The sequence below is a fragment of the Coenobita brevimanus genome, chromosome 52 (assembly GCF_032717465.1).
Source record: "Coenobita brevimanus isolate Jiangsu-jjx chromosome 52, ASM3271746v2, whole genome shotgun sequence".
Classification (NCBI taxonomy): domain Eukaryota; kingdom Metazoa; phylum Arthropoda; class Malacostraca; order Decapoda; family Coenobitidae; genus Coenobita; species Coenobita brevimanus.
In genome coordinates, this window is record NC_137005.1 from 9,609,427 (window position 1) to 9,631,614 (window position 22,188).

The 22,188-nt window shown below is 43.3% G+C and overlaps 1 protein-coding gene across 1 annotated transcript in view; it reads left to right on the forward strand.

Moving 5' to 3' along the window:
• Positions 1-22,188, forward strand: part of LOC145400468 (uncharacterized) — an 86,652-nt gene that overhangs the window by 52,247 nt on the left and 12,217 nt on the right. Inside the window, exon 4 of the mRNA XM_080272987.1 lies at positions 226-690. Within this exon, the coding sequence (XP_080129113.1) occupies positions 226-690 (465 nt within the window). The remainder of the gene's footprint in view (positions 1-225; positions 691-22,188) is intronic.

Below are 22,188 nucleotides of genomic sequence, written 5' to 3' on the forward strand. Positions count from 1 at the left end.
AGATGTAGGTCATGTTGGAAGGAAGTTGACTAATGAGAAAGAATAGTGGGTGGGATATGAATATAGTCTTGTATGTAAAAGATTATACAGTGAATGATTCCTTACAACACATGTATTCATTAAGTGGGGTTCTTGCCAAGTTATTGTGATATAATTACTGTACTGATACTTATTTTGTGTGACTTCACAGTAACTTGTTAAAAAAAAAAAATTTTATTTCCACAGGATTATTTATTGGGTGAATGTTCACGAAGGCGCGGTGGAAAGTGCAAGTTCCGACACCTATCCCAGCGAGAATATGAACAAGAGATCTATGGGACCAGCCATCGAGACCTGGAGGCAGGACCAAACCATTATGACTATGCAGCAACACCAGACCATCCCCCTAACCTTCCCTCGCCAGACCCCAAGAGACCCAGGATGGAGCCTGAACTTCTCCCTCATGATTTCCAGAGGGAAGGAGAATTCATGCTGCCTATGGAAGATATGGGAAGGGAAGTTATGAGCAGGGACATCAGTCTGCGTGAATTCAGAGACCGAGATCGTGAACGTGACAAGGAACGAGATAGGAGAGGACTGGAAGAAATGCTGCTATTGAGGAAGCAGATAGACAACCTGAAGAAAGAGAACACATCTCTCAAAAAAGAAGTCTCAGATTTACGAGCAACTAATGAATTTCTGCTGGATCAGGTATTGTGCCTTACATATCTGTTTATCTATACAGGTAAGCCCTTAATTCATGCGAGGGTTATGTTCCCAGACCCTTCGCATATGTGTTAAATTCGCGTATACATTCTGCCCTTGTGTGCACATAATTACGCATGTCTACTAAGTATATTACATCTGAGTAATACTGTTTATGCACTACATACACCTTATAAACTAGCATAAAGTATGAAAAACAAAAAAAATGTAAGAAATTTAACACTGAAACCTGACAAGCACAGGCGTAGGTGGAGACACTTCAGCAGTCTGGTGCACAAGCCCTCACTGCCTCCCATATGCTACATTCTGCCATCTTTATTGTCCAACAGTTGACTCATTCACCCCAAACATACAGTTCTGAGCCAGTTCACAGGCGTAGGTGGAGACACTTCGCACAGTCTGGTGCACTAGCCCTCACTGACTCCCGTATGCTACGTTCTGCCTTCTTTATTGTAAGAACAGTTTACTCACCCCAAACACACAGTTCAGAGACAATTCACCATGAATTCAATTCACCATCAAAACATGGATGATTCCCTGTCATTCTATAAATATACTTATTATTGATTAATTAATAGTTTAATAACTAATTTTCAGGGGGATTTTATAACTCATATAAGTAAAAAACTAGTGTACTGTACTTGCTAAATAAACTGGTATGTAAATAAATGTCGGGGAATCGTCCTGACGGAGAATTGTCGCCGACATTCCTCCCTTAAGTTTGTCCAACACTTTAACTTTCTCTGTCAGCAACATCACTTTACGAGTCCGTTTTGGTGTGTTACCACATGCATCACTAGCACTACGCTTAGGCCCCATGTTGGCAAACAAGGCAAGCAATCACTGGAAGGCAGAAAAATAAGCCACAAATAACGATTCGCGAATCACGCATGGTTCGACCGTCGGATTCAAACTGACTGTGTGGTGCGTGGTAGACCGACCTCCCACACACACACACACACACACACATACATATATGTATGCACACGGGCAGCAGGTAGGCAATTTTATATTTTATTTATTTCTCTTGTATATTAGAATTCTTTATATGAATATTATAATTTAATGTTTTAATTATTGTACAAGAAATTCGTGGATAACCGAAATCGTGTGAAAAAAGTTTGCGTGAATTAAGGGCTAACCTGTATATCGTGTTTGTCATATATGCTGTTCTACATATATATATATATATATATATATATATGGAACCTCTGTGGTACAGTGGTAAAGTGTGCGTTTCTGTACACTGGAGAGCGAGGGTTTGCGCCCCGCCAGAGTAATAAACTTTGGAAGCGTTCTCCAGGCCACGTACTGCACTGCCGGACACCAGGGGTGCTGTGTTTGAACCAGTGTCGCATACTGTAAAGTATGTTTGCACCCAGTCGGCTTGCGCGGGCCAATTACACTTGGTTCACAGACTACTCACACATCCAAAGCCACTACAACACTACAATTACACTTACAAGCATGTCTCACCTACATACAGTCTCTACCAGACAGCCTAAGCCACTTGGTAGAGATACATACGCTGTATCGACTTTGATCGGGATAGGCCGGTACTGCAGTGGATACTCAAATGGCTGATGATGATGATGATGATATACTGTATATATATATATATATATATATATATATATATATATATATCTATCTATAGCCCGACGCCCTAATCCCGCAAAGGGTGGCCGCAGACAAAACGCCTCCAAGTCACACTGTCACCCACCAATTGACTACCCTCCCCCCAACTCACCCCCCCCCCTCCCTCATATACCTCTCAACTTCATCCCTCCACCTCATCCTCGGTCTACCCCTCCCTCTCCCTCCCTCCACCTCACCTACATACACCCTCTTAGTCAGTCTTTCATTCTCCATTCTCTCCACATGTCCAAACCACCTCAGTGTATTTCTCCTAATCTTTTCAACCACATCCACATCTACCCCAGAACGTTCCTTCACTTCTTCATTCGTCAACCTGTCCCTCCACGTCACTCCACATGCTCCTCTCAAGTAACTCATTTCCACTGCTCTCTCTCTTGACTTGTTCCCCTCTTGCAAGGTCCACGCCTCGCTTCCATACATCAGGGTAGGGATCACAATACCATCATGCAGTGACTTCTTAACTTCCATACTCACCTCCCTATTTCTCATCACTGCTTTCAGTGTACCAACAACCTTTCTTCCCTGCTGTACCCTTTCACGTACTTCATCCCCCAAAGTTCCATCCTTACTCATCACACTACCCAAGTACTTGAATGCACTCACATTCTCCATATCCTCACCATCCAACCTCAGTGCACACTCTGTGACTTCATTCCTCTCAAACACCATAACTTTACTTTTGTTTACATTAACTTTCAGCTTCCTCCTCCTACACACTGTCCCAAATTCATTCACCAAACCTTGCAACTCCCATTCATCTTCACTCAACAATACTGTATCATCAGCAAACAGCAACACCGGAAGCTTCCAAATCTCACCCTCATTCATTAGGGCCAGCCCCACATCCATTGCCCTACCTTGCATCTCCTTTACAACCCCATCCATATATATATTAAACAGCCATGGAGACATCACACACCCCTGTTTCAGTCCCACATTGAGATCAAAGAACTCACTCAGCTCACCATCCACTTGCACTGTAGCCCTAGCTCCTTCGTACATACTCTTCACAGCACTGAACAATTTCCCCTCCACTCCATATATTCTTAATACCTTCCACATACCTTGCCTATCTATTCTGTCATAAGCTTTCTCCAAGTCCATGAAGGCAGCATACACTTTCCTTCCCTTCTCTAGATACTTCTCCACTAAACATCTTAGAACAAATATCTGATCTACACACCCTTTTCCCTTCCTAAATCCCCCTTGTTCTTCTCCAGCTAGCTCCTCTGTCATATGCCTAACCCTATCAATGACTATTCTACCATATATTTTACGAGTCACACTAAGAAGGCAAATACCCCTATGGTTACCACATACTTCTCTCTCCCTTTTTCCTTTGTACAGAGGAACAATTATACCTGATTTCCAGTCCTCTGGAACCCTTCCCTCTTCCCAAGCCAATCTACACAACTTCCATATCCACTCCACAACAATCTCACCCCCATACCTAAGCATTTCACCACACACTCCATCAATTCCTGGGGCCTTTCCCAGCTTAATCTTCTTCATCGCTTCCTCTACTTCCGACCTACTGATCTCTTCCTCCCTCCTCTCATCTCTTCTTCTCCCAGCCATTCCCCAACCACTTATACTCACACTGCTCTCACTCTCTGCATTCAACAAATCCTCAAAGTGCTCCTTCCATCTCCTCAATTTCTCTCTCTTCTCCACCAACAATCTATTATTCCTATCTTTCACTCCCCTACTATTTCCCCTTTCACACTGCCTTACTTTCTTTACCTCCTTCCAAAACAATTTCTTACTCTCCCTCCATTTCACACTCATATTCCTCCCAAACTCTTCATCCACTTTCTTCTTACTCTCCTTCACCAGTCTCTTAACCTCCCTTCTCCTGCTCACATATACCTCTCTCTTCTCTCTCTCATTTTCTCCCCTACCTCTACTCGCCAACCATTCACCATATGCCTTCTTCTTTTGTTCCACAGCTCGTTTCACCTCATCATTCCACCATGCTGTCCCTTGCACACCCTTGCATCTCCTCCTCACTCCACAAACCGCCTCACACGCTGCGCCTATCTCTTCCGTGAATATCTTACATACGTCTTCCACCCATTCCATCTGCTCTAGCTCATACCTTCCCAATCTTTCTTCCACTATGCTCTTATACTCTGTCATTTTCTCACTATCTTGCAGTTTCTCCACTCTTCTCACAGGAGCTGCTTCCTCCTGTCTTCCCCTTCGTCTCCTCAACCACTTTCTTTGCAGCTCTACCTTGGCCATCACTAAGTGATGGTCCGAGACTCCATTCCCCCACCCTCTCCACACTCTTGCATCCAACACTTGTCTTCTCATTCGCTCATCCACACACACGTAGTCTATCATTGCCTTTCGTTCAACAAGTTCACCATCCATCCTCCTCATTACTCTCCATGTATACCGGTGGATCATCTTATGATGAAAGTAGGTTTTGGCTATTGCCAACCCCTTACCAGCACATATATATATATATATATATACAGTATATATATATATATATATATATATATATATAAATTATATATATATATATATATATATATATATATATATATACAGTATATATAATCTATTTGTGGTAGGTGGGAGCGCTCACCATCCACTCACTCGATGTAGTGCTGCCCTCGGGTGACTCTCCTTTCTTCTCTTCCTTCCTTCCTTTTCTGTCTTTACTTCCTTCATTCTTTCCTCTTCTTTCTGCCTACGAGTGATTTTACACCCTCTCTCTTCTGTCTTTTTTTACTTCATTCTTTCCTCCTCTTCTGCCTATGGTTGACTCAACACTGAGTGACAAGTGAAATGGTTTCCTGTAAACCAGGAAACCATTTACTATGCTGGGTGGTAACCATATAACCAAATTGTCACCTGGTGGTTTAGTAAGCAATTAATGCCCTCAAGTCGGATTGAGCCTGTGCAAGTTTCTATCCAAGGGGTGGTTGGGGTTTATTGTTCACATATTGCCACTCAAGGATGAGTGAAGCTGATCGCTCTCATCTTAAATGTCAGGACCAACCTGCCTAGCCCCAGGCTCTTACACTCCTCATGGGGCAGCATAAGATTGGATGATGGATGGATGGATTGATCTATATCTATATATCCATCCATCCATCATCCAATCCTACATTGCCCTGAGAGGAGTGTAGGAGCCGGGGCTAGGCAGTTGGTCTCGACATTTAAGATGAGAGAGACCAGCCTCACTCATCCCTGAGTGTCATTACATGAGCAATCAACCCCAACCATCCCTTGGATATAAACCTTCACCGGCTCAGTCCGACTGGAGCTTAATAATTACCCACTAAACCACCAGGTGCCAAAATTTGGTTATATGGTTACCACCCAGCATAGTAAATGGTTTCCTGGTGTACAGGAAACCATTTGGCTTGTCACTCAGTGTAGAGTCACCCACAGGCAAAAGGAAAAGGAAAGAATGAAGGAAAGAAAGACAGAAGAGGAAATGTAAAGTCACCCGTAGGCAGAAGGACATGGAAAGAATGAAGCATAGAAAGACAAAAGAGAAGGGAAGGAAAGAAGGATGGAAGAGAGGAAGGGGCAGACACGCTAGAGCAGCAATATATCGAGTGAGTGGATGGTGAGCGCCCCCACCTACCACAATATCTATATATAAATACGGTAAAACTTCACTACATTAGACTGATTGGGGCCCAAGCTGTTCTGAAAAACGTGAAATTCCAATAAAAGCAACATCCAGACTTCCCCCTGCTAACTTGGACTTTTTCTGATATACAGTATAAGACATTAGTCTGGATCGCATCAACAGTTTTTTGTTTTCACAACCACTGCAGTACTGTACTGTATTATACATTCATTACACTAATCTGGTGGTAGGTGGTGGCAACCATCATCCACTCACTTGATGTAATGCTGCCTACTTCTTCCTTAGCCTTTATCATTCTTTTTCTGTGCCTGCCCTTCTCTCTTCCTATATCTCCCATGTTTCCTGCCACTTCTTATTGTTCTTCTTTCCTTTATAGGTGGCTTTACATTGAGTGACAAGCCAAATGGTTTCTTGTAAGCCAAGAAACCATTTACAACACTTGGTGGTAACCATATAACCAACTCATATGTGGTCCCTACGTATCAACAAGTGGGTTGGTGGAGGGTTAGTGCCCCTTCCCGTAAAACCAATAACTCAAAGTCAAATGGCCATCCCTTACCGGATTATGGTGTCTGGCAATAGATAGATAGATACACTAATTAGTGGTGTAATATATATAATGATACTGTACAGTACTGTGCACTAATAAACATGTCTTTAATTTACTTTCTTGTGGTGAACATAGCTGAAGTGGTCAGGCAGTCCAGACTGCCTCTGGCTTTATCGGACTTTTTCCGATATATTAGAATTTAGTCTGATAGCTCCTCAATTCTGATAAAAGCGAATTCTAGTCTATTGAAATCTGTTATATCAAGGTTTTACTGTGTGTATATATATATGTACAGTACAGTTTGCCACAAGGGCGTGGGAAGTAATTCCATCTTGTGCAGTGTTTGTGATAAATGGGTGCATAAGAGATGTAGTGGTATCAGAGGTAGACTGTGAGATAATGCTGATTTTATGTGTACGGCATGTCAAGGAGAGCAGGTGGAGACTGTCAGATGTGAAAGAATTGAACTTGCTGGTGCATCTCTTGAGTGTGTGGAAGAGTTTTGTTATTTGGGAAACATGTTGTGTGCTGGAGGTGGGGCTGGAGCTAGCTCTGTGGCTAGGGTGAGAAGTGGTTGGAAGAAGTTCTGGAAGCTCTTGCCTCTCCTGACATTGAGAGGACTCTCCCTACGTGCTAAGGGGTCTTTGTATGCAGCATGTGTTAAGAGTGTAATGCTGTATGGTAGTGAGACCTGGGCAGTAAAGGAGGAGGATATTCGCCAGCTCAGACATCCAGAAATGACAATGATTAGGTGGATGTGTAGTGCGTCCCTACATCGAAGGTCTGGGGGGGGCTGGGTTCACGATGGAAGAATTGAGAGGTAGGATGGGACTGGAGTGTATTGGTGTTGTGATGAGGAGAGGTAGATTGAGGTGATTTGGGCATGTGGAGAGGATGGGGGATGATAATTGGCTGAGGAGGGTGAGAAATATTAATATTGGGGATGGGGTTACGAGGGGTAGACCGAGAAAGACATGGGACGAGGTCATTAAGTGTGACCTCAGGGTTAAGGGACTGAACAGGGAGGCTGCAATGGATCGAGCAGCATGGAGAGCCGCCATTAGGTGACCAAGGCCAACGCATGCAAGCATGTTGGAGCCTTTAAAAAACAAAATGAAACATATATACATATATATATATTTACAGTATATATATATATATATATATATACTGTATATATATCAATCAATCAATCAATCATTTCCTGTGGCACCCCACGGGATGCATAGGGCCTCAATGAACTCTCTCCACCAATATTTAACTCTTGCCATCTCCTTCAGGTCCCACCAACACTCCTCTCCTGCTTCTTTTTTCATTGTCCTCAACCAGGTTTCCCTCGGCCTACCTCTACCTCTTCTTCCTCTAGCAATCCACTCTGGCACATCCTGTATTAAACAACCTTCTTTTCTGTATATTGGCCCCAGCCACTTCCAGCAAGACAGTCTCACATATTCATTAACTGGTTCCACTCTCGTAATATCCCTTACTCTTTCATTTGTAACTGTCTTGCCACTTTACCCCAAGAATCCTTCTCAGTATTTTATTCTCAAATCCTAATACTTTCTGATCTCTTGCAATTGTACTGTATCATGACTCATGCCCGTAAATTAAAATGGGTCTAACCATGGACTTGTAAATTTTCACATTAGTATGTACCGAAAGCATATTATTATTCCAAACAGATTTCAACATTCCAACAGCTCGCCAAGCCTGTCTAATCCTCTCCTCATTTTCATTGTTTAATGATCCATTGGATGATACAATCGTTCCCAGATATTTAAAGTTTTCTACATTCTTCACCACATTATTCCCAATTACACAATCGATTTGGTTCTCCACGTTCTTATTAATAATTTCAGTCTTTCCACAATTTATTACCAATCCCACTTTTTCTCCTTCCTCCACCAGACAGTCGAGCACCCTCTGCATCTCGTAAGTACTTCCGCAAATCAGTACAATATCATCAGCATAGTCCAAATCCATCAGCTTCCTATTATCTTTTCAGTTAATTCCTGCACCTGTTCTCCTTACAGCCTTTTTCATAACATAATCCATAACCAAAACAAACAACAATGGCGAAAGAACTCCTCCTTGAATCACTCCTGACCTAACTTGAAATGGATCACTCAAAGAACCACCCACCATTACCTTACAAAAAGTACCTTCATGCAGGCTTCTAATAATATTTACAAACTTTTCTGGTATACCATAGAATCTCATAATTTTCAACATAGCTCCACGTGAAACACTATCAAACGCCTTTTCAAAATCCACAAAACACATGTTAAGTGGCATTTTTATCTCATTAGCTTGTTGCATTAGATGCCTTACAATAAAAATCTGATCATTACAACCTCGACCCTTTCTAAATCCTGCTTCTTCTTCTCTTAAAATTTTATCAATTACTGGCTCTATTCTGTTCAACAAGATTTTGGAAAAGACTTTTGCAACTACAGGTGTCAAAGTTATCCCCCTCCAATTGCCACACACACTTAAATCTCCCTTTTTTGGTATTTTTATAATCACTCCATTTTTCCACTCTTCTGGAATTCCACCATTATCCCAAGCCACATTAAAAAGTTTCACTACCTATATATATATATATATATATATATATATATATATATATATATATATATATATATATATATATATATATATATATATTACACATAAATATATATATATATATATATATATACAGTATATATATACTGTATATATATATATATATATATATATTTATGTGTAATATATATCTATATATATATATATACTGTCTATATATATACTGTATATATATATATATATATATATATATACTGTATATATATATATATATATATATATATCCTAATCTCAGATACTGCTGAGACATTGCAAGAAATGTTAAATGGCCTGAACAGAGAAAATCTGAAAGTAGGGCTGAAGATGAACTGGAGTAAAACTAATGTTTAATCCACAAACACCAAAGAGCGTCATCAGAATAAGCGATGAAATTCTTGAAGAAGTTGAGGAGTACAACTACTTGGGACAAGTACGAAAATTAACTAAAGATCATGATAGCGAAATAAAAAGACGCATTACAGTTGGATGGAAAGCTTTCAGTAAACATAGAGACATTATGAAATGTAGCTTGCCAGTTTGTATAAAATAAAAAGTATATAACGAATATAATTCCAGCTATGACGTATGGTTGTGAGGCCTGGAAACTGAGAAAATCAATGGAAAATAAATTAATCCATTCTCAGAGAGCAGTGGAAAGGTCAGTGTTGGTAATATCTTTAAGAGACAGGAAAAGATCAACTTGGGTGAGAGAGCAGACTAAAGTCAGAGCTATTATAGAAGCTATAAAAGAACAGAAATGGAGGTGGGCAGGCCATATAGCAAGAATGACGGATAACCGATGGAACAAGAGGCTGACTGACTGTACATCAAGAGATTGTAAGCATAGTAGAAAAAGACCAGACAGGAGATGGAGAGATGAGATAGAGAAATTTGCAGGGAAAACTTGACAAATATTGGCTCAGTCAAGGAATTCGTGGAAAAGGTTGGGGGAAGCCTTTGTTCAGCAGTGGACTAGTTATGGCTGATGATGATGATGAGATATATACTCCCCCAGTATCCCTGCTTGTCGTAAAAGGTGACTAAAAGGGTTGGCGGAGGGTTAGTGCCCCTCCCCGGAAAACAACTAACTAAGAAACAAACAATAAGCCTCGGACAAGGACTGACCAAACGATGATAACCAAGGACTGGACAAAGGACATGATTATCGGAACATGGAATGTAAGGGGAGCGAATGATGAGGTGAAAGAGAGAGAGATTGTCCAGGTGCTTGAGGGTGCGAAAGTGGATGTATGTGGAATAACTGAAACAAAATGGAGAGGAGAAAGTGTGAGAGAATGGGAGTATGGATGGGGTATATGTGCAGGAGTAGATGAGAATGAGAGGGCAAAGGAAGGAGTATGTATAGTTGTGAGTAAAAGATGGAAGAGGAGCATAAGACAGTATGGATCAGTTGGGTCTAGGATTGTGTGGGTAAAGTTGAAAGTTGGAATACAAATGTAGGCGATTGTGTGCGTGTATGCGCCAATGCAAGATCGTGCTAGAAGAGTGAGAGAATAGTTCTGGACAAATGTAGAAGTATGCATGGAAAAGTTTGGAAGGAATGAGAGAGTGTTTTTGATAGGTGATATGAATGGTAAAGTTGGGAATGTGAAGGTGGATGGAATAGTTGGTGAGTGGGGCGTGCCTGCTGATATAGATGAGAATGGGAGTGTGTTAGTGGACATTTGTGCTGGGAGGGGGTTGGTGATAGCCAATACCCTCTTCAGGCATAAAATGATCCACAGGTATACATGGCGAGTGATGAGAAGGGTGGGTGGTGAACTGAATGAAAGGAAGGCAATGATTGATTATGTGTGTGTGGATGAAAGGATGCGAAGATGTGTAATGGATGCAAGAGTTTATAGAGGATGGGGGAGTGGACTTTCTGACCACTACTTGGTGGTGCCCAGAATTGGATTTCAAGTAAGATGGAGGAATAGAAGAAAGGAAAGACGAGAGGAAGGAGTAGTGGCAACGAGAGTGGAAAGGTTAGAAGAGGATGAGAAAAAGGCAGAGTATAAGAGAGAAGTGGAGGAACGATTGGGCAAATATGAATTGGAGCAGATGGGAGACGTGGAAGTTGTGTGTAGGATATTTACAGAAGAAATATGTGCAGCATGTGATGTGGTGTGTGGAAGGAAGAGAAGACGGAGGGGTGTGCAAGGAACAGCGTCGTGGACTGAAGAGGTGAAACAGGCTGTGGCACAAAAGAAGAAAGCATACAATGAATGGATGAGAAATAGGGGCGTGGAAGAAGTTAAGAGGCGGAAGAGAGAGTTATATGTAGAAAGAAAGAGAGAGATGAAAAGATTAGTAAGAAGAGAGTGGATGAGGAATTTGGAAGCAATTTGAGTGTAAAGTGGAGGGACTGTAAGAAAATGTTCTGGAAAGAGGTGACAAGAGTAAGACAGGGTGGAAGTGAAGTTACCAGGGGAGTGAAAGATAAAAATGGTAGATTACTAGTGGAGAAGGGAGAAAAAGTGAGCAGATGGAGAGAACACTTTAAGGAATTGTTGAACATAGAGGATGGAAGTAATGCGAGTATAAGTGGCTGGGGAATGGCTGGGAGAAGGAGGGAAGTGAGAAGACAGGAAGAAATCGGTAGGATAGAAGTTGTGGAAGCAATGAAGAAAGTTAAATTGGGGAAAGCCCCAGGAATTGATGGAGTGTGTGGTGAAATGCTGAAGCATGGGGGAGAGATAGTAGTAGAATGGATGTGGAAGATGTGCAGATTGGCCTGGGAGGTAGGTAGAGTCCCGGAGGATTGGAAGTCAGGTATAATTATTCCCTTGTACAAAGGAAAAGGGGGAAAAGAAGTGTGTGGTAATCATAGGGGCATTTCTCTTCTTAGTATAATAGGAAAAGTGTATGGTAGGATACTTATTGATAGAGTTAGAGAAATAGCAGAGGAATTAGTTGGAGAAGAACAGGGAGGCTTTAGGAAGGAAAGAGGTTGTGTAGATCAGATATTCATTCTTAGATCTTTAGTGGAAAAGTTTCTAGAGAAGGGAAAGAAGTTGTATGCGGCTTTCATGGATTTGGAGAAAGCATATGACATGGGTGGATAGACAAGGATTGTGGAAAGTGTTAAGAATATATGGAGTAGATGGGAAGTTGTTGAATGCTGTGAAGAGTATGTACGATGGTGCAAAGGCTGCAGTGCATGTGGATGGTGAACTAAGTGAATTTTTCTCTTTGAAAGGTGGGTTGAAACGGATGTGTCATGTCTCCATGGTTGTTCATTCTGTACATGGATGGGGTAATAAAAGAGGTACAAGGTAGGGTAGTGGATGTTGGAGTGTCCCTGGTGAGAGAGGATAGTGTTTGGAAACTCCCTGTACTGTTGTTTGCAGATGATGCTGTGTTGTTGAGTGAAGACGAAGGGGAGCTGCAAGGCTTGGTGGATGAGTTTGGGAGAGTGTGTAAGAAACGGAATCTGAAGGTGAATGTAGGGAAGAGTAAAGTGATGGTCTTTGAGAGAGGTGAAGTCAGTGAATGTACAGCGAGGTTGGATGGTGAGGAATTGGAAAATGTGAGTACGTTTAAGTACTTGGGTAGTGTGATGAGTAAGGATGGAGGTTTGGAGGGTGAAGTGCTTGAAAGGGTACAGCAGGGAAGAAAGGTTGCTGGTTCTTTGAAAGCAGTGATAAGAAACAGGGAAGTGAGCATGGAAGTGAAAAAGTTACTACATGACAGTATTGTGATACCAACTCTAACGTATGGAAGTGAAGCTTGGACGTTGTTGGGACACAAGTCAAGAGTGAGAGCAGTGGAAATGAGTTATTTAAGAGGAGCCTGTGGAGTCACATGGAGAGACAGGCTGACGAATGAGAATATAAAGGAGCGTTGTGGTGTGGATGTGGATGTGATAGGAAGCGTTATGAGGAACACACTGAGGTGGTTTGGCCATGTGGAGAGGATGGAGGGTGAAAGACTGACAACAGAGTGTATGTGAGTGAGGTGGAGGGGGGAAGAGGGAGGGGGAGGCCGAGGATGAGATGGAGGGATGGGGTGGAGAGGTATATGAGAGAGGGGTGTGTGAGTTGGGAGCAGGGCAGTGAAATGGCGGGGGACAGGGCGACTTGGAGGCGATTTGTTTGTGGGCACTCCAAACGGGATTGAGGCGTCTGGCAATAGATAGATAGATGTATATATATAGGAGCCTCTGTGGTACAGTGTGTGTTTCGTACACGGGTGGACCAGGGTTCGCACCCCTCCAGGGTAATAAACTTTGGGAGTGTTCATCCCGCCACTTACTGCACTGCCGGACACCAGGGGTGCTGTGGTTGAACCAGTGTCGCTTACTGTAAAGTATGCATGCACCCAGTCGGCTTGCGTGGGCCGATTACACTTGGTTCACAGACTACACATACATCCAAAGCCACTCCAACACTACAATTACACTTACAGGCACTTCTCACCCTACATACAATCTCTACCAGACAGTCTAAGCCACTTGGTAGAGATACATTGGCTGTATCGTCCTGACTGCGGTCGGGATAGGCCGGTCCTGCAGTGGATACTCAAACGGTTGATGATGATGATGATATATATGTATATATATATATACATATATATATATATATATATATATATATATATATATATATATATATATGTGTGTGTGTGTGTGTGTATGTATGTATGTATATATATACAGTACAGTAGAACCTCTTTGGTCCGGACCCCTTTAATCCGGATTTCTGTTAATTCGGACAAATTTTAAAAATAATAAGCTCCAAAAATATGTTGAAAGTAATTCTAAAGTCATTTTTAGTATCGGCGCGGAAAGTGATCACTATTCGTTTAGTCTCGGATCACTCTAGGTCACAACATGGGCGCCTGTTTAAACACACGCTAGCATTCGTTCCATCAACTAGTTCACCAACCATTTATATTTTTACGCTGTATTTCAAAAGTTAATCCTCCTTACCATGTCCCTTAATGCCAGTGTAGCTTCTGCAGTGAATAAAGGTGTTAAAAGGAGGAGTTTACTTCCACAAAAATGGGTCAGAATATTCTGCAGTGTTTAGTGATTACTGTAGGTTATTTTTTGTACTTAAATGTGCTTTACTTGTACATCAAACATTAGCTTCTTGCCCATATGGGCGTTATCAATATGCCAAAGATGATAATGTATTTTTTGCCTACATGGGCCTTAGTCACTTACTACAATTTAAAATGTAGGCTAGTTTCTTGTCATGGCCCTACCTGTAAATTATGCAATACAAAACTATCGTACATGATTAGTTTGGTTATTTTAGTATCCTTTCATCTTTTGCAGTTACGTAGGGTTGACATATGCCACATATGTTAATAATTAACAAACATACCATATGTAGATAGTTTTTGGTATGAACTGGAGATTACCCTGATGGTCCGGACAATCTGCTAATTCGGACAACCCTTCCCTCCATATAGTCTGAATGAGAGAGGTTCTAATGTATATATATATATATATATATATATATATACAGTACCGTTGCGTCTAGCATGGTAATATTGTCATGCACGGGTCACGTGTTGGACCAAAAACGTGTTGGACTAACAATAGAGCTTATGGGGAAAAATGAATTATGTTAGCAACCCTCGGAAAAGTCACCCTAAATACCTACCATATACCTATACATATATTGGTACTATTGTAATTATAATAAATGATACTTTGCTATGAATGATAACTAACCTTTTAGGATAGTGTTGGTGGGCTTGCTGGGAAAGGAAGGTGGTATCCAAGGCTGTAGTTAGTCCTACTGGGTCCCCGGAGGATGGCTGCTGGCGTCACTAGCGGGTAATGGCTGTTGCTCCTCCTCAACCTCCCTCATAAATCCTTTGAAATCACACTCAGAATCACTATCTTCGTCCACAGCCATGGAAGGTCCTGCTTCTGCCTGTCCTAGCGCTGTAATCCTCGGGAAATTCATGCTTCTCACGCTGTTGCCAGAGCCCCGTCTCGTGACTGTGGAAAGTGATCGCTGTCGCTGACTCGGTAGAGAATAAGGAGAAGCAACTTTGTTTATAAACTGGTACGCACGCCGATGAGAAGGGTTTCAAAACGATTGATATTTATTCTAAAATATTAATATGTATTCAGTGTCAGGCTAAATGTTCAATGCTGTAGTACGATACATTCTCTGTCGAGTCGCCTGGATTTTGGTCACACTGTTTTGCCCGTCGTATGCTCGGCGGATCCATCCAGATGAATTCCAAATGCCCGTGGTATCGTCGGCAATTTTACCACGTTACCGTTCCGATTTACCATCGTATCCTCGGCAAACCTGGTATGAAGTGCCGTGTGATAGCCTTCGGCTGCCAGGATCTTGTCTTAAGTTTTTTTTTATGATCACGTTGGCTTCATTCATGTCGTAGGCCTTGGCAATGTCAACTTTCCTCTCCCCTTTCTTCTTCCTCTTGATGCTTTCTAGCTTGGTGGCCTGAGGGAGGTGCCAACGCTTCTTGGGGTTCTCAGAAGGCTACGTAGGCATCGTGAGCAGGGTAAAATGCAGTAACAAGGGCAGAAAATGCAGCAAGAAAAAAGCACCTTCCAATGCAATTATGCGACTGAGTGGCTCTGTGGCGGGAAAAATGTAAACAAAACATCACGTGACACCAGAAGCGTTTTTAATTGGGCGGCATCACGATCATGTCACGATAGCGGGCGGGGAAGGCTACCTGATCAGAAGTTTTTCATTGGCTATCATCATCATAGGAATGTCCAGTATGACCGTGTTGGACCTGGGGTGATCGTGCTAGAGTGAACTCTGCGGATTTCGCCCACTTCTCGGAGCTCTGTGCGTGTTATGCTAACACACTCGTGTTGCGGTAATTACAGTAAATCATATTAAATAATACTAATTAATTGCTCTCCATGCTGGACCCGAACCGTGCTGGACTAACGCGTGTTGGACGCGAGGGTACTGTGTATATATATATATATATATATATATATATATATATACTGTATATATATATATACATATATCTATATATATGTATATATACATATATGTATATATATATATACATATATCTATCTATCTATCTATTGCCAGACCTCTCAATCCCGTTTGGGGTGGCCACAAACAAATCGCCTCCACGTCGCCCTGTCCCCTGCCATTTCACTGCCCTGCTCCCAACTCACCCCCACCCCCTCTCATACACCTCTCCACCCCATCCCTCCATCTCATCCTCGGCCTCCCCCTCCCTCTTCCCCCCTCCACCTCACTCACATACACTCTCTTCATCAGTCTTTCACCCTCCTTCCTCTCCACATGGCCAAACCACCTCAGTGTGTTCCTCATTACGCTTCCTATCACATCCATATCCACACCACAACGCTCCTTTATACCCTCATTCGTCAGCCTGTCTCTCCATGTGACTCCACAGGCTCCTCTTAAATAACTCATTTCCACTGCTCTCACTCTTGACTTGTGTCCTTCCAACAACGTCGAAGCTTCACTTCCATACGTTAGAGTTGGTATCACAATACTGTCATGTAGTAACTTTTTCACTTCCATGCTCACTTCCCTGTTTCTTATCACTGCTTTCAAATAACCAGCAACCTTTCTTCCCTGCTGTACCCTTTCAAGCACTTCACCCTCCAAACCTCCATCCTTACTCATCACACCACCTAAGTACAGTACTTAAACGTACTCACATTGCCAATTCCTCACCATCCAACCTCGCTGTACATTCACAGACTTCATCTCTCTCAAAGACCATCACTTTACTCTTCACTACATTCACCTTTAGATTCCGTTTCTTACACACTCTCCCAAACTCATCCACCAACCCTTGCAGCTCCCCTTCGTCTTCACTCAACAACACAGTATCATCTGCAAACAATAGTACAGGGAGTTTCCAAACACTATCCTCTCTCACCAGGGCCACTCCAACATCCACTACCCTACCTTGTACCTCTTTTATTACCCCATCCATGAACAGATTGTATAACCATGGAGATATGACACATCCCTGTTTCAAGCCAACCTTCATAGAGAAAAATTCACTTAGTTCATGATCCACACGCACTGCAGCCTTAGCACCATCATACATACTCTTCACAGCATTCAACACTTCCCATCTACTCCATATATTCTTAATACTTTCCACAATCCTTTGTCTATCCACCCTGTCATATGCTTTCTCCAAATCCATGAAAGCCTCATACAACTTCTTTCCTTTCTCTAGAAACTTTTCCACTAAAGGTCTAAGAATGAATATCTGATCTATACAACCTCTTCCCTTCCTAAAGCCTCCCTGTTCTTCTCCAACTAATTCCTCTGTTCTTTCTCTTTGTCAATAAGTATCCTACCATACACTTTTCCTATTATACTAAGAAGACAAATGCCCCTATGGTTACCACACACTTCTTTTTCCCCTTTTCCGTTGTAGAAGAGAATAATTATACCGGACTTCCAATCCTCCGGGACTCTACCTTCCTCCCAGGCCAATCTGCACATCTTCCACATCCATTCTACTACTATCTCTCCCTTGCTTCAGCATTTCACCACACACTCCATCAATTCCTGGGGCTTTCCCCAATTTAACTTTCTTCATTGCTTCCACAACTTCTATCCTCCTGATTTCTTCTTGTCTTCTCACCTCCCTCCTTCTCCCAGCCATTCCCCATATGTGTATATATATATATATATATATATACAGTAATCACTCCAATATCCGGAGTAATAGAGCCATCGGTAGGTTCGGTTATTGGTTTCGTCCGGATATTGGGCCCCAGCTTATGGACTTGTACTTATGGACCCTAACTCAGAGAAACACCTATACAACTCCCTCTGGACATGCATAGCACCTATTGAAGACCCAAATCACACCAATAAGGCACATAAATGACTGAAATAAATGCAAAAGAAACATAAAATGAGGGTTTAGAAGTATGTTCATACATTAATAAACATTCTGGTACTTATGGACCCTAACCTAGCCTAACTCTGAAAAACACATTCCTACTGCACATGCATGAGGTAAGTATAGTATGGAAAAAAGTACAGTATGAAACATTCTGGTAAGTATAGTATGGAAAAAAGTACAGTATGAAACATTCTGGCTACTTACAGGAAGTCCCTGGCCACCTCGATGAATAACCGCCTCCTCTCGGACTCTGACAGTAAGAACGATTTCCTGAAGCACTTGCAGTACAATCTTCCTGAAGTCTTGCAGTGAACTTAGTCAATAACACACAGAAGTCCGTTCTTTTCACAGTGTTCACTTTTGTCCAAATAATGCTCCATTGTAACTTAGTGTTGCACATTAACTTTTCCCATTTTTTTCCCATTTTCAAAAGCCAAAACAAAGAAGTCTGTTTACGTTAAATTTATTTTCCATTGAGTCTTTTCTCTCAACTTGAAAACCTTAACACAACACACCGTTTTTTTCACTGCACAACACTCAAAATTCCCGTGTGGTCTAGTGGAGAAGTTCTTGCTGTTTATTCACTGTCAGAGTCCGAGAGTATCACTGGCAGGCGACCAAGGGGTGCATCGCTGGGTCGTGGTGATGGCGTACCGACTGCAGAAGACTCTGAGGAAAGCCGCAAACTCACGTCAAGCGGTGACTCCACTGTAGCTGATGTGCTGGGCTGTGGCTCGGGGCATGAGATCCTGTCTTGGGGAGGCAACGGAGTGGAGCCAGGGCTTGGCACAGCGGGGGGTCACGGGCCTGAAAAAACTGTCATTCGTTGACTGACGCAAGGAACGACGATTCTGGTGATTGATGATGCGCTGCCTGAAAGCACGCACTTCCTCCACGAGTCCCAAGGGCCCCATCTCCCTGTCGCAGTCCGGGTGTTCTAGGTAGTCTAGGACGAACTCTAGATGTTCCCGGAGTGCGCTCAGCTTGGGGATAGCTGGAGTAGTGTCCTGCTGAGAGGAGTCCGCATCATCGTCGCCTTCGTCGTCAGAATCTTCAAGTTCGGGACTGACACCAGCAACCGAAGACGCGATCTCAATATCAGACAACGTCTGATACCAAGGATCGCCCTCGTCGTCGTCCAACCACTCACGTACATCGTCCACATCAACAACGTCGCCGTGCGTACTTAGCCGTGCATGGAAGTCATCCACGTCAAAGCCCAGAAATTGTACTCCACATCTGTTCCGAGAAGCAGACGAGACCAACCATTTTCAAGAGTTTTCACAGGGACTTCCTTCCATGCACTAGCCCAGTTGTACAGCGCAGACTTGATGTTGTAGCGGCGAAGGTTTTCCAAAGTCCGCTTGCCTCGAGTGTCATGTCCTTCCCTGCGCTCGTCCTCGTCCTCGAGAACAACCATCACCTCGTCCAGGAACTTCCGACGGTACAGGCGCTTTGTTGCCACGATCACTCCTTGGTCCATGGGTTGAATGAGAGCAGTCGTATTAGGTGGCAGAAACATGCACCTAATACAGCCATTCTCAGCAACCAAGTCCTTGTCGCACGGGTGGCCAGGTGCATTGTCGAGCAGAAGGAGAGCCTTTTCCTGGTCGCGAGGGATTCCCAGTTTCTTCATCTGGTACTGGATGACCTCCTTGACGAAGTGACGGTGAAACCAGTCTTTGAAAATCACAGCTGTGAACCATGCTTTCAAAGAATGGTACCAGACGACAGGAAGGACATCCATCACCCCACGAAGGCACCGAGGCTGCTTTGCACGGCCAACAACAACGGGCTTAAGCCGGTGCATGCCGTTAGCACTGGCACAACACAAAGCAGATATCCATTCCTTAGAAAGCTTGCAGCCAGGTACACGCTTCTCCGTCTCCTCGGCTAGAGTGTTCGTTGGCAGCGAGCGATAGAATAGGCCAGTTTCGTCTGCGTTATAGACTTGACCGAGAGTGAGGCCCTCCCTGTCGATCAAGCCTTTCACCTTGTGCCGAAACTCGTCGACTCCATCCTCGTTAGCGTCCAATGCTTCACCATGTGCTTTACGGTTAGTAAGGCCATGTCGCAACTTGAACGCGAAGAGCCAACCCTCGGATGCCTTGAAGTCTAGGGCGTCGTGAAGCCTTGCAAACTTCTCAGCAGCAGCCTTCAGCTCCGTTCCACGTACCATCACACCAGCTGCACGTTGCTGTCGGTACCAAATCAACGTGGATCGGTCAATTTCTGCAAACTTGGGGGTAAACATAACCTTCCTTTCCACTTTGCCTTTGCTTCTTGACGAGAAGTCAGCCGTGTACTGCATGAGTTTGTCTTGGGAACGTTTGATATCGAACAAAGTCGACCGGGCAGGTTATACTCGTGGAGAATGCGGGAAGAAGACCAACCCGCATCAACTTTCTCCAATATCTCCCTCCTTTTTTCCAGAGTCAACACCACTCTCCTCCTTTTCTCAGGTGGCGGGGCCATCATCACACACACTAAGAGGAGGGCCGAGAGCAGCAGGAGGCCTTGCAGCAAGTACGGCACCACCACAAAAGCGAGCACGTGGGCAGCCATTGCGAAGAGCGTAGGTCCAGTCGCGGTGAGAGAGAGGCGGGAAGTGGGGAGGATGCAGCGGCACTCTATCGGACGTTGGAGGAATGACGAACCAAAACAATGCTCTCGCGCGGCGCGCGCGACAAGTTCAAATTACGGACAGCAAAAAATCGATTTTTTTTTTTTTTTTTTTGGGGGGGGGGTTGTTGTATCCCAGGATGATAAGGTCCGGGTAGTGGGGATGTTCGGTTATTGGGTGTCCGGATATTAGAGTGATTACTGTATATGTATATATATATATATATATATATATATATATATATATATATATGTATATATATATATATATATTTATATATATATATATATTTATATATATATATATATATATATATATGTATATGTATATATATATATCGTTTCGTTTTTAAAGGCTCCAACATGCTTGCATGTGTCAGCCTTGGTCACCTAATGGCGGCTCTCCATACTGCACGATCCATTGCAGCCTCCCTGTTCAGTCCCTTATCCCTAAGGTCACACTTAATGACCTCGGGCCTGTGCTAGAGGGTACAGGGCATTCCGGTTCCCAGGCTGCCGCTTCCGCCCAATAGAGAGGGGCCCGAACCTGGGAGTAGCGCCCCAGGAGGCTGCCCTATCAGTGGGTGTATAATGGCGGGATAGTTGCAGTGCTAAGACGCGCTTGGAGGGTGTCCCTGCAGCTGTCCTTGCAGGGTGCCCCGAGGCCACTACCACAGCCACTGGTAAGCTGGTGGGCTAGGGGTCCCAGATCCATTGCCTGGACCTGGGACTGTGCAGTGAGTGGGACCTGTGCTGTGTCTGTCCCCCTTTATTAATACTGAAGATGACAAAACAAAATAAGTTTCAAAGCAAGCCTGAGGACAGTAAATCACCCATGGGGATGAGGGTGGGTTCATGGAATGTGGGAAGTTTGAGGGGAAGAGCAGGGGAAGTCTTTGAGGCATTCATTAGGAGGTGGGTGGATGTGGCGTGTTTGCAGGAAGTCCGGTACAGGGGTGGATCAGCCAGAAAGATTGTTGGGAAGGACTGTTGCTATAAGTTGTTTTGGCAGGGGGGGACAGACGGATATGGGGGTGTTGGTGTGATGGTTGCGGAGAAATGGGTGGAATATGTTATGAATGTTTTGAGAGTAAGCGATAGGATATTGGTAGTGAAAATTCTGTTGGGAAGAAAGATAGCTGCGATTATATCGGCATATGCTCCACAGACAGCATTGGATGAATCAGAGAAAGATAGCTTTTGGGATGATTTAATACGTGTAGTGGGTGGTATGCGGGATGATGAGACAGTGATTTTGGGAGGGGACCTAAATGGTCATGTAGGTGAAGCAGCACAAGGTTATGAAGGAGTGCATGGGGGATGTGCGTTTGGTCTAAGGAATGCAGAAGGGGAAAGGATACTCGAGTTTGGGGAGGCAACGGACATGATTGTGTGCAACACATATTTTAGGAAAAGAGACAGTAGGTTAATTACGTATGAGTCTGGGGGAAATAGCAGTCAGATAGATTATTTTTTGGTTAGGAGGGCCGATAGGAGGTTAGTGAGGGATGTTAAAGTTATAGGAAGTGAGGAGTGTGTGCAGCAGCACAGACTATTG